We start from the raw sequence: 12,687 nt of genomic DNA on the forward strand, positions 1-12,687 counted from the left end.
TTTCTCCCCAAAGTGGGGGGCTGCTCAGTGCTGGGGTGCTGTGCAGGCTCATGGGGCCGAGGGTCTGAACCAAGTACCTGCCTGTGGCCGGTGCTATTTACAGCCACTTCTCTGTGGCTCCAAGATGTCCCCTTCCCTATGTGGGGCCAAAAGCCCCCAGGGCAGTAAGGAGGCTGCACTGCACTGTAGCTGCCTGAATCTTTATTGAATAAAAGCTCTGGATACAGAGGACTTCCCCAGCTCGGGTGCCGCTCCCAGCTCTCCGGCCCTGCCAAGAGCATGATAGGGAGCAGCCCTGGGGCCATCGCAACGTGGTCCACTGAGCCCTGCTCCATTGGGGTTGGAGAGGCGGCTGCTGCAGGAGGAGAGGAGCTGTGGTTCCATCCGGGGTCACTGCTCCGGGAAGCCTGCTCCCTCCGCTCTGCTGATGGGCACCCACGCAGGTGTCTGCTGAGGTTCCTCCTGTGTTCGTACCGTTCTCTGCGTTCCTCAGAGGGATGAAGCAGGAGCCTGCAGGCTGCAAAACACCCCCTGGTGCCCGGCCGGCCGTAACCTTACCACCGTTAGCCCCCATGGCACAGGGATTTGTGCGTGGATGGAAAGGAAGGGGGATGGAGCAGGAGACCCGGCACTGCCACTCCCCGTGCTGGGGACCAGCGGTGTCACCGGAGCTGCGACGTGTCCCCGCAGCCACCACAGTCCGTCCGGGATGAAGGAGCCGCAGAGCACCCAGGGCAGCGCTCAGTGCTGGCTCCGCTTGCGGTACAGGTAGGCGTTGCTCACCTGGTTCATCACCACCAGGCTGGTGAGCACGGGGCACAGCACGGCCAGGTACCAGGCGGCCCCGCGGGCTGCGGTGGTGAACCACAATGAGCACATGCCCAGCATGAGGCTGGCGCAGCCCAGCAGGTATCCCACCAGCCCGGCCGTGGCGTGGTACAGCCGCAGTTTGCCCGGCGTCCAGCCGCCCGCCAGCTTGGGGTAGAGCAGCAGCAGCCCGCCCAGGCTCTGGGCCGCGAAGTACAGCGCGGTCAGCAGCCCGACCCGGCCGTGCCACGTGCGCAGGTGCCCGGTGCCGTGCACGTGTTTGTTGTAGGCCACCAGCCCCAGCCCCAGCGCGGCGCACAGCACGGCCAGCACCTGCAGCGCCCAGTGCGCCCGAGCCTTGGCCTTGCGGGACAGAGCGCGCAGCGGAGACGCCTCCGGGGAGAAGACGAGCAGCGCCTCGGTCATGAGCAGCGACACCTGCGGGCGGAGCGACGGGTCGGCGGGAACAGCGGGAACGGCCCAGCGCCCCCAGCCCGGGACTCACCGCCAGCGCCATCAGCAGCGGGTGCCACGAGAACAGGCCTAAGAGGGAAGCGATGGGAGCGATGGGAGCCACCGTCAGCGCCGACCGGTCCCAGCGCCGCCCGCCCCGCCCCGCCCCGCCCCGCCCCGCCCCGCCCCGCACTCACTGGAGCCGGGCCGCGCCAGCACGGCCACCCCAGCGGGCAGCCCCAGCGCCGCGGCGTGAGCGGCAGCACCGGCGGCAGCGCGTAACGAGCGGAACAGCCGCGACTCGGCCTCGGCCGGCAGCGCCATGTTGGCGCCGGGACGCGGCGGGGGAAGCGCGCGGCGATTGGACGAACAGGCCGCCGGACGGGCCGCATCGTGAGCGCTGAGTGGGTGACGGGGCTGTCACTTAAGGGGAAGTCCCGCCCCCGACGGGAGGGGTGACGCGGGGCGCATGCGCACTGCGGCCGGTCGGTTCCGCTGCCATGGGGGGCCGCATCCAGTGCGTGTTCTTCAGCGAGTTCCACCCCACGCTGGGACCCAAAATCACGTACCAGGTGCGGGAGAAGGACGGGAAACGGGACCGGGACCGGGAACGGAGCGTGGGGAGCGGGGATGGGGCGGGACTGCGGGGAAACTGGGGCCGGGGGAACTGGGGCCGGGGGCCGGTGGTGCTGGGTAGTATCGGTACCGGGCTGTAGTGGTATCGGGCAGTATCGGTACCGGGCAGCAGCGGTACCGGATAGTATCGGTGCCGGGTACCGGGCCCGTCGGTTGTGTCTCCCGCATCCCCCCGTCCCGCAGGTCCCCGAGGATTTCATCTCGCGGGAGCTGTTCGACACGGTGCAGGTGTACGTGATCACGAAGCCCGAGCTGCAGAACAAGCTCATCACCGTGTAAGTGCCGCTATGGGGGCAGTGGGTTCCCCCCACACAGCCCCAGCACTGGGCACGGCCCCTGTCCTCCCGCAGCACCGCCATGGAGAAGAAGCTGATCGGCTGCCCCGTGTGCATCGAGCACAAGAAGTACAGCCGCAATGCGCTGCTCTTCAACCTCGGCTTCGTTTGCGACGCTCGCGCCAAGGCCTGCGCCCTGGAGCCCATCGTCAAGAAGCTGGCAGGGTACCTCACCACGCTGGAGGTGCGTCATGAAGGTCCCTGAAAGCTGCACTGTTCTTGTCTTGTTCCTCTTGCTCCTGGCTCAGCTTTCTCCCTTCTTTAGCTGGAAAGCGGTTTCATCTCTAATAAGGAGAGTAAACAAAAGCTGGTGCCTATTATGACCATCCTGCTGGAGGAGCTGAACGCCAAAGGAAAGTGCACCCTGCCCATAGGTGGGTACTGGGCAGCAAAGGGCAGAGCGGGGCTGGGGGCTGCTGCCCCTGGTGCTTTGTCCTCACAGCCAGAGCCTGCCTGGCTCAAAGGGTGGAGTTTTGGGCACAAACTCCTCCCTTCACGTGGATTCAAGATGTTCTGGGGCTGCTGATGGCAACTCCAGAGGTGTTTGTGGGAGCTGAAGCTCATCTTCCCTCCAGATGAGTCAAACACCATCCACCTGAAGGTGATTGAGCAGCGGCCGGACCCCCAGATTGTGCAGGAGTACGACGTGCCCGTCTTCACCCAGAACAAGGATGACTTCTTCAACTCCCAGTGGGACCTCACCACGCAGCAGGTCTGTGCACACAGGGGTGCTTGGGTGGGAGCTGCCCCAGAGCTTCATACAGTCCCCAGCGTAGTTCAGTGCCCCCCACTTTGTGCTGGGGCTGCAGGTGCCCCACTTGGGGTCTCACAGGCAGCAGGCTGCCCATGGGTGGCTCGTTATTTTACTGTTTCACTCCCCGTTACCTCCTGCCCCCCCGCTCTCAGATCCTGCCGTACATCGATGGCTTTCGGCACGTTCAGAAGATTTCTGCTGAAGCGGACGTGGAGCTGAACTTGGTGCGCATCGCCGTGCAGAACCTGCTGTGAGTGCAGTGCGTGCTGGGGGCTGCCCACCGCAGGGACACTCTGCTCCTCTCACCTTTTCCCTTGCCCTGCAGGTACTATGGGGTCGTCACGCTCGTCTCCATACTCCAGGTGAGCTGGTGGCCGTGCTGTGCTGGGGGTGCCAACCAACCCCCAGAGCCATGTTGAAGCCAAGCAGTTTGTCTCTTGCTCCTCAGTACTCCAACGTGTACTGCACCACACCGAAGGTCCAGGACGTGGTGGATGACAAGTGCCTCCAGGAGGAGTGCCTGGCCTATGTCACCAAGCCAGGTGTGCTGCAGCTGCGCTGTGCTCCCAACGCTTGGGAGCCCGGCCGTGGTGCTGACAGCAGCACATCCCACAGGGCACAAGCGAGCCAGCCTGCGGGACGTCTTCCAGCTGTACTGCGGCCTCAGCCCCGGTACCACGGTGCGGGACCTCATCTCCCGCTACACCCTGCAGCTGCAGCGCGTGGATGAGAGGTGTGAGCCCGGCTGCTGGGGGCGGATGGGGGGTGCTGAGGCTGCAGGGGCCGCCTGAGGGCTCAGGGTCACTGTCACCCCCAGGAGGCTCATCCAGTTCGGGCTGATGAAGGGGCTCATCCGGCGGCTGCAGAAGTTCCCGGTGAAGGTGGCGCGGGACGAGCGCAGCCTCCCGGCCCGGCTGTACACGGGCTGCCACAGCTACGATGAGATCTGCTGCAAGACGGGTGGGTGAGCCGCCCTGCACTGCACCCTGCGAGCCCCCAAAGGCCGGGGGAGCAGCACGCGGGGCAGAGAAGCTTAGGGAGGTGCTGGGGGGAGGAGGGGCACGCAGCCCCCACAACGAGCAGCTCGTTTTCACCCCAGGCATGAGTTACAAGGAGCTGGATGAGCGCCTGGAGAACGACCCCAACATCATCGTGTGCTGGAAGTGACGGAGCCGGCGTGGCCGGGGTGCGCGCCGCGCGTGTCCGCGCGTGTCCGCGTGTGTCCCGCAGCCTGCAGGCGCTCCGCCCAGACACCAGGGGGCGCCAGAGGCCGCTCGTGCCGCACGGGGAGCGCTCGTGCCCCTCCATAGCAACGGCACGGACGCCATGGCCGCCGCCGAGCCGTTGTCTCCCGCCGAGGCCGAGGCGCTGGTTCGGGCCTTGCGGGGCACCGAGCTGCGGGACGCCGGCGGGACGGGGTGCGGGGAGCGGGCACGGCCAGGGGGCGGCCACACGGGGCTGCAACGGGAACAGGGGGCGGGGTGTCGGTTTGAGATGTGTCCGACCCCACCGAGGTGATGGGGATCCCCAGAGTGAGGAGGGGGCCGGGCTGGGAGGGGACAGGGGGTCCCGAGGGTGGTGAGGGGGGACCGGGGGGTGTAGGGGATGGGGAGATGCACATTGAGGTGCTGCCAATGATGGGACGTGGGTCTGGGGGCTCCACGAGGGATGGGATGGGGCTCAAGGGGGGTGTCATGTCGTGGTTGGAGCTGTAAATGTTGGGGGGGCGTTTTGTGGCCCCCGAGGGTCCGTGTGGGGCTGCGGGCTGAGCAGGGCCCTCATGGTGACCTGGCTGTCCTGCAGGTGGCTTCGGCAGCACGAGTGCGTGGACAAGCTGAACATGCACGCCATCCTGAGCGCCTCTGCCGGCCGGGAGCAGCTCCTCGTCGAGCTGCTGGTCAGCCACTGCAAGGTGAGCACAGGGGCAGCTGGCTGCCATGCCGAGGCCTTGCTGCCCTGCTCGTCTCTTGGCTTGGTCCTACTCGGAGGGAGATGCACTGGTGGGCACCAGGCTGCAGGAGCTGGGCTGCTTCTACCCGAGCAGTGCACGTGGCCGTGATTTGCCCCTCGCAATCATTGTGGTCCTGATACTTCTCTCTGGGTTTTTTGTTTGTGACAAAGCCATGAGCTGTGCAGTCAGGAGGGACGGGCTGTACCGCAGGTAGCGGGTGGGTGTGACAGAGCGCCTTGTGCCAGGCTCTCAGCTTCCAGCTGCATCTGATTTTGGAATGAACTGTCGATGGTGAAGAATCTGCTGGTGAAGATGTCAGACTGGTGGCTTGCCGTTGTTGCTTTTCAAAAGACATTAAAAGCCAAGCTGTGGTATTCCCGCCTGTTGGTCTCTGGTTCCTCCCTGGACAATGTTTGATGCGGCCGTTCTGGATGCAGCTCCCTGTCCCGTACCTGGGAGGGCTCAGCCCCAGCATGGCCTGGGCTGCACAGGGACATCTGGGGCCCTGGCTCTCCCTGGTCCTTGGGTGTGTTTTCCCCTTCATAACCCCAGCATCACTCCCTGCCCTCCTCTGCTCTCTGAGGCCAGACACTCAGTAAAAAGCTGATTTCTGATGCCTTCCTCCTCAGGTCAACTCCAAAATCTGTGTAGTTGAGCACAGGTGATAAATCTGCAGTTCTTCCTCCAAATGTGATTGTTGTATTAGGAAATAGCAGGTTTACCTGAGCCCTTTGCTGTCACAGCTTTCCTGCTTGTGCACTGCAATGGAGATGTGTTGCTCTTCACTTGCTGTGCACACAGCATCTGCTGTGAAGGGAAGACTTGAAAACTGTTCCTGTGCCATGTGCCTCAGGATTAAAACAGCCATGGGGTGCTGGGCACTGGCCTGGCTCTGTGCCTCATGTGGGTCTGAAAGGTTGTGCTCCTGTCCAGATTCCTGTTCTCATCGGAGAGCTGATCACAGTGGAGGTCTGGAAGCACAAGGTCTTTCCCGTGCTGTGCCGGCTGGAGGATTTCCACCCAAGCAGCACTTTCCCCATCTACGTGGTGGTGAGTGGAGGGTGTAGTGGGGACAGGAGCTGGGCATGTAGTCCGGTGGCAAGTAGCAAGGGCTGGCAGCAGAGCACTCAGCTGGTGCTGTGCCACGTGATGGCCTCAGCCATTCACTGGTGTTCCTCAGAAACCTGTGTGGGTGTTTGGGTCACCCTGCCAGCTCTGAAATGTGGTGCTGGATATACACTGTGACAGGAACAGGAATGGGAGAACTGCCCATCTGAAGCTGCGGGAGAGCTGAGTAAACCACAGAATCACTTCATTGGCTGCAAATTGGGCAGACACCACTACCTTTAAATTCTCACACTGCCTTTCTGGAGAGGCACCAAGCCTTTTTAGGGAGCACTGAAGTTTGCAGTTCCCATCCCTGCTTCCAGGCAGCAGTGCCCCGGGGAGGATTTGCCCCTCTTTGATCACTGTTTTTCCCTAGTATTTCTAACCACAGCTCAAATACCTCCAAGCTAAAAAGAGTCAATAGTTTCTTTGTTACTGAGAGCAGCAGTCCCTTGGGCCATCCCAGTCAGGAGAGCGACTCAGGAACTTTGCTCCTCTCTGGAGGGATGCTGTTGTGGAGCTAAGACAAATCTATCCCAAAGCTCAGGAGTTTTGGCCAGTTTTCAGTCCAGAGCAACATCTTGCTGGGTGGTGTTTTCCCTTGGCAGCTGTTCATCTGCAGCACTGCCACAGAGCAGCCTCACAGGTGCTCAGACAGGTCAAGCTGTTCGTGCTGCCTCTTGGCCACAGCAGCAGCTTTTGATGGAGAGCCCCATGCTCCATTCCCGCTACCTGCCAGCTGCCTCCTGCTGTTTTCCCCCTCAGCTGTATCACGAAGCCTCCATCATCAACCTCCTGGAGACGGTGTTTTTTCACAAGGTAAGCAGTGTGTTCAGCTTGTTAGCATTACGGTATGCAGGCTATGGCGGACTGACTCTGAATCTCTGAGCCTCTTGTTATCCCAAAGGAGATCTGTGAGTCGGCAGAGGACAGCATTCTGGATTTAATTGATTACTGTCACCGAAAACTGACCCTGCTCGTGGCTCGAAGTGCCAGCAAACAGCCGGGGACCCAGCAGGAGCTTCATCCGGAGGAGCTGGCCAGCCCTCTGTCCATGCAGGTGAGGAAAGTGCTGTGCCTTGTTGGGGACACGTGGCAGAGGCAATGGGCAGCCTGAGGAGGCACAGAGAACGCCTTGGCTGCAGCACCAGCACCTCCTGCCCCTCTCGTGGCAGCCTGGTGTTAGCAATGCCCTGTGCTTAACTCATGCAGGCTGCCTGCTGCTTCCTCCACCCTGCAGCTGTGCTTCCTCCCTGTCTCATTGCAGTGCCAGCTTGAGGCTCCCTCAAGCAGGACAGATTTTGAGCTGGGGGAACTCTGTAGAGCTGAGATCAAGGCTAAGGAATGAATGCAGGGAGTTGGGCCATTTGCTGGAATGGTGTGATTGGATCTCCGTGGAGCTTGTGAAACCACCGGAGTTCAGGCTGCCACTGTAGACAACCAGGGTAAACCATGAAAGTGATCCCTGCACCTGTCTGTGTATGCTACAACTGGGAGCTGCCCTAATGCATTCCTAGCCAACTTCCTCAGTCCTCTGAGCAGTGCCTCCAATCAGTGCTGGTCTGCAGCGAGCCCAGGCTGTTCCTGCTTGGTGTACCAGGGCAGCTGTGCTCATGTTTCTGCTGTGGGAGCTCATTTTGCTTCTCATCACCTAAATTTTTATCCCAAAACTCTGCAGATTGTGAGGAGTGTCTGGACAAATGGACTTAAAGCAATAGCCTGCATACTTAGCAGGGCTTCCTTCTGCATCCATCCTTTGGTTTGTTGCCCAAGCACATGTTCCTCTTCCAGAAAAGGGGAGGAAGTGAAGAGTTCCTGAGCACAATAGGGATTTTTTTTCCAGGAAATGTTTTCCCAGCTCGGGGCTGGATGCTTTCAGTGTGTGCTTTCAGTGTGTGCTTTCAGTGTGTGCTTTCAGGTGACTCAGGGAAAAATGATCCTTTCAAGCTAGTAGGGCTCTAGAAAGCATTGGCGGCCCAAGGTGCCCGGCTTCCCCCAATTCATCCCAGCCCCTCCTGACTTAACATACAATGATTCCATATCAGAAAGCAGCTTTTGCCTTCTCCTGTGCTGCGGAGCCTGTTGTCCTTTACGTCTGTGTGCTGTGGTGACCCTGGAGCAGCCCAAAGCGTGGACAGTCCCTGTGTTACAGCAGCAGAGATGAGGTCTGGCTACCAGCAGGAGCCATAGAGAAGCAGGGCTCTCCCCTCCCACAGCCTCACCTGTCTGCAGGACCACAAGACAATACCAGAGGTGATGACTGTAAGGGACAGCAGCAGGAGGGATGCACTAGAGCAGGCTGTAGGCACTGCTGTCCCTGCCCTGGCAAACAGGCAGTGCTGCTGCAGTCCAAATGAGGACTGGAGTTTGTTTTTCAGGGGTTTGGTTTCCTCCCCACTCTGTGGTTGCTGATGTGCAGCCAACGAGCTGCCTCTTTGTTGCTCTTGGGAAACAGGGCCTCAAATCCTAACTCTGCTTACCCCCTTCCACAGGAGCTACAGAAGCAGGCGGAGATGATGGAGTTTGAGATTTCCCTAAAAGCACTGTCTGTGCTGCGGTTCATCACTGACCAGGTGGGCAGGTAGGTGCTCAGGTATGACAGAGAATGTGCCCCTTGTGCTCTGTTTGAGATGCTTGTGGATTCTCAGCCCAGCTCTGCTCCTGGGCCCCTCCTGCAGCTGGCTGCAGCAGCAGTGGCACTGTGCTGGAGGGCAAACACAGCAACATTCCACCCTACTCTGTGGCCCTCAGTGGAAAATGGAGCTGCTCTGACTGTCGTTTTTCTCCCATCTCTCCCAGTTGCCTCAGGGAGGGCTTGTTTTGGTATATACCTGTGAGCGCCATCTCACCCTTTCTGTTATATCTCCAGTTTGCCGCTGAGTGCGCTGACACGGATGCTGAACACCCACAACCTGCCCTGCCTCCTCGTCGAGCTGGTGGAGCACTGCCCGTGGAGCTGCCGTGAAGCAGGTGTGGATCGTGCCCTGTGCTGCCTTGCTGGACCTGTACCTACTGATAGCTCTTCTGTGGGAGCCCTGGCAGCCCCACACCTCTGCAGCCAGGTGCATCCCCCCTTTCCTCCTTGCATCCCTCTGAGGAGCAGTGCAGTGGGAAATGGCACAGTTTGCTGCAGGCCTATGAGGGGAAAGAAGCTCAGCAGGGGGTTCACAGTACGGGTAAGGGAGGAAGAGATGCTGGGAAGCACGTGGCTCCATGCGTGCTGAGGAGCCCAGCTGGATGTGGGAGCTTTCCTTCCTCCAGCCAGGAAATGCATCCCTTCTCTCTGCATGCATGCTCAGTGTCAGAGGGAGCTTTGATCCGAGGTCCTGAGGGAGGGACTGGAAAGAAACCAGAGTGCAGAGACATTTCCCGGCTGTGCAGATGCAGGGTTACATCCTCCTCCACTCCCCAGAGCAGCACAGTAGCTTGTTCTGTCTCTTCTGTTGTAGCTGTGCTACTTGTGGCTTTCACTGGCAGAAGTACCTCAGAAATAGTGAGTTCTGGCTGAGCTGACATTCCAAAACATGTGTCTGCAGGAGCTCTGCTGCTATAACATGGGTTCCCCCATCATCTACCAGTGTTCTTGGCCAAGTACAGAGGGTGACATTACAGGGATCTTTCAGTTCCTGCTGCAACCGTACCACCTTAAGATGTGTTCTTAATGCTTTTTGTGCTCACTAAAATAGTGTCTCTGCACCAAGAAAGCTGCTGTGCCACAGGGCAGGCAGAAACAGGGGCTTGTCTGAGCCTGGGTGAGGAAACAGATGAAGGGCAGCATCCAACCCCTGAGCCCTGTTTCCTCGTTCAGCTCTGTCTCCCTGGAGCCCTGTGTTCTTTTGTCCCTCAGGCAAGTTGAAGAAGTTTGACAATGGTGCCTGGCACGTGGTGCCCCCAGAAGACCAGATGAAGATGACTAAACTCGATGGGCAGGTGTGGCTTGCCCTCCTCAACCTCCTGCTCAGCCCCGAATGCCAGCAGAAGTACCACTTTGATGGCTTCAACAAGAGCCAGCTCCTGAAGGTAGGCTTCCTACAGGATAGTGGTGTGAGAGCAGCAGTGCACTGCTTGGTGCTCCCCATGAGTTGCTCTGTCAGTGCCCCACAGCCCCTGCTCACAATGTGCTGCTTGCCCAGTGCACACGCGGAGCCTTCGAGTCTCATAACCCTGCTCTGGCTCCTTGTCCTGACCTCTCCTTGTTTGCTCTCCCCCCACGTGGCTGCAGCTCCGTGCATTCCTGACCGACGTGCTCCTGGACCAGCTGCCCAACCTGGTGGAGATGCAGAGATTTCTGAGCCACCTGGCAGTGACAGACCCAGCTCCCCCAAAGAAGGATCTTGTTCTGGAGCAGGCATGTGGTGACTTCTTTCATCTCTCCTGCCGCTCTCTTTTAAGCCTGGTCACTCCCTACCCCTTTTTCCTTCAGCCAAGCCCAGCTCTGGAGAAGTTGTGTCCCAGGAGAGCAGCCAAGCAGCCATTCCACTGTGACAGCCCCGCTGCTGGAAACGGGGCAAAGAGAGGGTAGATCCCTGCCCCAGCTCAACTGCTGACATGTCAGTGTGCACGCTGGGGACCTCATGCAGGCTGCTGCCCTTCTCTGCATCTCTGCCTTTGGGCTTGCGTGGCTCCTGCCTGCGCCAAGGACAGGCAGGGGGAGCCAGCTGGAGGCACTCACACAGGCTCCACTCTACCCATCCAGCAGTGAACTCACTCCTTGTCATGGAGCCAAATGGAGAAAAGTTCTTTTTCCATTTGACTTCTCTTGGAGCAGCTCCTCCCCTTCCAGGCCTGGCTATTTTTGCTCGCTCGGGGCCATCAGTGCTGTTTGAAGCATCCTCCTCCTCTCCTCTCCACGCTGCTCTTGGCTGGCGCTTTCCCTTTCACAGCACCCAGCCCTTCCCTTGCAGTTTGTATTTGGGGAAGTGACGGGTGGAAAAATCTGCTCAGACTCATGGCTGCAGAGCACTGGGTTCGTGGTGCTGCTGCAGCTGGGGCTGGCACAGCACAGGGATGGCGGGCTGTGCCTGCGAGCTGGGTTTTGCCTGTTTCACCTCACACTTGGTGCCTTGTTGCACAAGCGGCCCTGTTCCCTGTGTACCCACAAGCACACCCTGCACTGCCTGTGCTCCCTGTGCCCCAGGCTGTCTGCCCCCCTGTCCCTGCCTGCTCTGGCTGCCACCTCCCGCTCTGCCTCCCCCACCAGGTGCCTGTCATCTGGGACCACATCCTCAAGAAGAACAAGGGCAAGTGGGAGGCCATCGCCAAGCACCAGGTGAAACACGCCTTCAGCCCCACTGAGGAAGAGCTGAAGTTCCAGGCACGCAGGTGAGCTCTGTGCCCATTGCCACCAGGGAGTGAGGGCTGGAGCTGTGGCAGCGTGATGCTCGCTGCCTCTTCCTCGTGAGCATCCTCCTCTCTCCTTGTCCCACTGCAGGTGGGCTCAGACCTACAGCCTGGACATGCTGGAGGCTCTTGCCCCCGACAAACCCCGCTGCCGGGTGTGCGGGGTGGAGGCGGCCAAGCGCTGCTCCCGCTGCAGGAACGAGTGGTACTGCACACGGTAAGGGACCTGCGGCTGCTGCTGCCCCCGCTCTCAGCCTTACGGCAGCTTGAGGAGCGCTCCGGGGGTGGGCGCGTCCCCCTGGGCTCCGCAGAGCAGACACAGCCCTGACGTGCGGCTCCCCCCGCAGGGCGTGCCAGGTCCAGCACTGGCAGAAGCATCGCACTGCCTGCGACCTGCTGGCACAGGCACCGGGCACTGCGGGCACACAGTGAGCAGGGCAGGGGCTGATTGTCCTTGGAGAGATGCCCGCAGGTTCGCAGCCTCGTGGGGCTCAGCCTCCCCGTCCCCCCCACACAACACCCCCACACAACACCCCCACACAACACCCCCACACAACACCCCCGCTCCTGCTGCACCCCGCGGGGGCTCAGCTCCCCCTCCTGTCTCCTCTTTGAAGAAATAAACCACTTCCTCCCCTCCCTCGCACCCAGCGAGAGGTTTGTGTGTGTTGCTTTTTACCCTATGAGGCAACAGGAAGCCTGGAGAACTTGAAAATGAGCGAACAAAGGTTGGAAATGAAGATCAAAACGGCCCGGCCTGCTGTCACCGAGGCATGGGCTCACTCACATCGAGCTCCTCCAGGCAGCAGGAGAAGGGCTCAGCATCACCTCCACTGTGAGAGCAGCAGGGCGGTATCAGAGGATGTGGTTAGTGTGGAGCTGAGCAAGCTGTGCTGCTCGGGTCTGTCAGCTGCTGAATGCAGAGAGAAACCATAGAATATCCTGTGCTGGAAGGGACCTGCTGGGATCACCAGCTCCAAAGCCCGGCCTCATGCTACACCACCCAAACGTTAATGTCTGTGAGCAATGTCCAAATTGAGCTGCAGCAGCTCGGGGCTGTGAGCACTTCTATAGGGGGAAACGAATGGCCTGGGTGTGATTTTAATGTTGCTTTTGTCCCTGCTTTCAGCTGAAGAGACTCAGCACTGAGGAGTCGATCCCTCGGCTGCCGTGTCGTCCCAGGGCACCCGGGAGGAGATGCCGGTGGGGTCACAGGGGCACTGGAGCTTTGGGCTCGGGGCAGGAGGACTCCCCCATCCGCAGTCCCCGTGCCCAGGGGCTGGAGCTCGGCTCTGCTGCCTCCT

The 12,687-nt window shown here is 60.3% G+C and overlaps 3 protein-coding genes across 8 annotated transcripts; 2 read left to right on the plus strand and 1 right to left on the minus strand.

Moving 5' to 3' along the window:
- Positions 1-76: 76 nt before the first annotated feature.
- Positions 77-1,603, minus strand: CYB561D2 (cytochrome b561 family member D2). 2 transcript variants are annotated; one of them, XM_015874494.3, is made up of 3 exons: positions 1,458-1,603; positions 1,313-1,350; positions 185-1,245 (listed from the first exon to the last, which is right to left on the minus strand). In XM_015874494.3, exons 1-3 carry the CDS (start codon positions 1,582-1,584, stop codon positions 742-744), a joined length of 669 nt encoding a protein of 222 aa, XP_015729980.1. In that variant the 5' UTR covers positions 1,585-1,603; the 3' UTR covers positions 185-741. The 2 variants fall into 2 exon arrangements, with proteins under 2 accessions (XP_085373267.1, XP_015729980.1); XM_085517141.1 differs by having other exon boundaries at positions 77-1,350.
- A 117-nt stretch (positions 1,604-1,720) lies between these two features.
- On the plus strand, positions 1,721-5,310 carry NPRL2 (NPR2 like, GATOR1 complex subunit). 3 transcript variants are annotated; one of them, XR_014934878.1, is made up of 13 exons: positions 1,721-1,832; positions 2,080-2,171; positions 2,247-2,415; positions 2,497-2,605; positions 2,807-2,943; positions 3,138-3,235; positions 3,311-3,347; positions 3,434-3,527; positions 3,601-3,718; positions 3,803-3,945; positions 4,085-4,171; positions 4,789-4,897; positions 5,107-5,310. XR_014934878.1 is itself a non-coding variant. In XM_015874490.3 (12 exons), exons 1-11 carry the CDS (start codon positions 1,761-1,763, stop codon positions 4,150-4,152), a joined length of 1,137 nt encoding a protein of 378 aa, XP_015729976.1. In that variant the 5' UTR covers positions 1,721-1,760; the 3' UTR covers positions 4,153-4,171; positions 4,789-5,310. The 3 variants fall into 3 exon arrangements, 1 of the variants encoding a protein (XP_015729976.1); XM_015874490.3 differs by having other exon boundaries at positions 4,789-5,310; XR_014934879.1 differs by lacking the exons at positions 4,789-4,897; positions 5,107-5,310 and having other exon boundaries at positions 3,415-3,527; positions 4,085-4,162.
- On the plus strand, positions 4,178-12,029 carry ZMYND10 (zinc finger MYND-type containing 10). Of its 3 annotated transcripts, XM_015874488.3 has the most exons (12): positions 4,178-4,403; positions 4,789-4,897; positions 5,870-5,986; positions 6,809-6,862; positions 6,951-7,103; positions 8,536-8,624; positions 8,913-9,013; positions 9,891-10,063; positions 10,266-10,391; positions 11,244-11,365; positions 11,475-11,600; positions 11,731-12,029. In XM_015874488.3, the coding sequence occupies exons 1-12, from the start codon at positions 4,312-4,314 to the stop codon at positions 11,813-11,815; spliced, it is 1,347 nt and encodes a 448-aa protein (XP_015729974.2). In that variant the 5' UTR covers positions 4,178-4,311; the 3' UTR covers positions 11,816-12,029. The 3 variants fall into 3 exon arrangements, with proteins under 3 accessions (XP_015729974.2, XP_085373269.1, XP_085373270.1); XM_085517143.1 differs by lacking the exons at positions 4,178-4,403; positions 4,789-4,897; positions 5,870-5,986; positions 6,809-6,862; positions 6,951-7,103 and adding an exon at positions 7,353-7,488; XM_085517144.1 differs by lacking the exons at positions 4,178-4,403; positions 4,789-4,897; positions 5,870-5,986; positions 6,809-6,862; positions 6,951-7,103 and adding an exon at positions 8,180-8,296.
- Positions 12,030-12,687: the final 658 nt, after the last annotated feature.

Source organism: Coturnix japonica, chromosome 15 (assembly GCF_054131305.1).
Source record: "Coturnix japonica strain WE chromosome 15, WE-NBRP24, whole genome shotgun sequence".
Lineage (NCBI taxonomy): Eukaryota > Metazoa > Chordata > Aves > Galliformes > Phasianidae > Coturnix > Coturnix japonica.

What these genes read in the sequence shown, in the direction of transcription:
- CYB561D2 (XM_085517141.1), bottom strand. Translation starts at nt 1,584, where the DNA reads ATGGCGCTGCCGGCCGAGGCCGAGTCGCGGCTGTTCCGCTCGTTACGC. An exon ending in GCTGGCGCGGCCCGGCTCCA is followed by an intron (nt 1,351 to 1,457) that starts GTGAGTGCGGGG and finishes CTTCCCTCTTAG; the next exon opens with GCCTGTTCTCGTGGCACCCG.
- NPRL2 (XM_015874490.3), top strand. Translation starts at nt 1,761, where the DNA reads ATGGGGGGCCGCATCCAGTGCGTGTTCTTCAGCGAGTTCCACCCCACG. An exon ending in GACCCAAAATCACGTACCAG is followed by an intron (nt 1,833 to 2,079) that starts GTGCGGGAGAAG and finishes CCCGTCCCGCAG; the next exon opens with GTCCCCGAGGATTTCATCTC. An exon ending in CGCTCGTCTCCATACTCCAG is followed by an intron (nt 3,348 to 3,433) that starts GTGAGCTGGTGG and finishes CTTGCTCCTCAG; the next exon opens with TACTCCAACGTGTACTGCAC.
- ZMYND10 (XM_015874488.3), top strand. Translation starts at nt 4,312, where the DNA reads ATGGCCGCCGCCGAGCCGTTGTCTCCCGCCGAGGCCGAGGCGCTGGTT. An exon ending in CCAGCCCTCTGTCCATGCAG is followed by an intron (nt 7,104 to 8,535) that starts GTGAGGAAAGTG and finishes CCCCTTCCACAG; the next exon opens with GAGCTACAGAAGCAGGCGGA. An exon ending in AGGATCTTGTTCTGGAGCAG is followed by an intron (nt 10,392 to 11,243) that starts GCATGTGGTGAC and finishes CTCCCCCACCAG; the next exon opens with GTGCCTGTCATCTGGGACCA.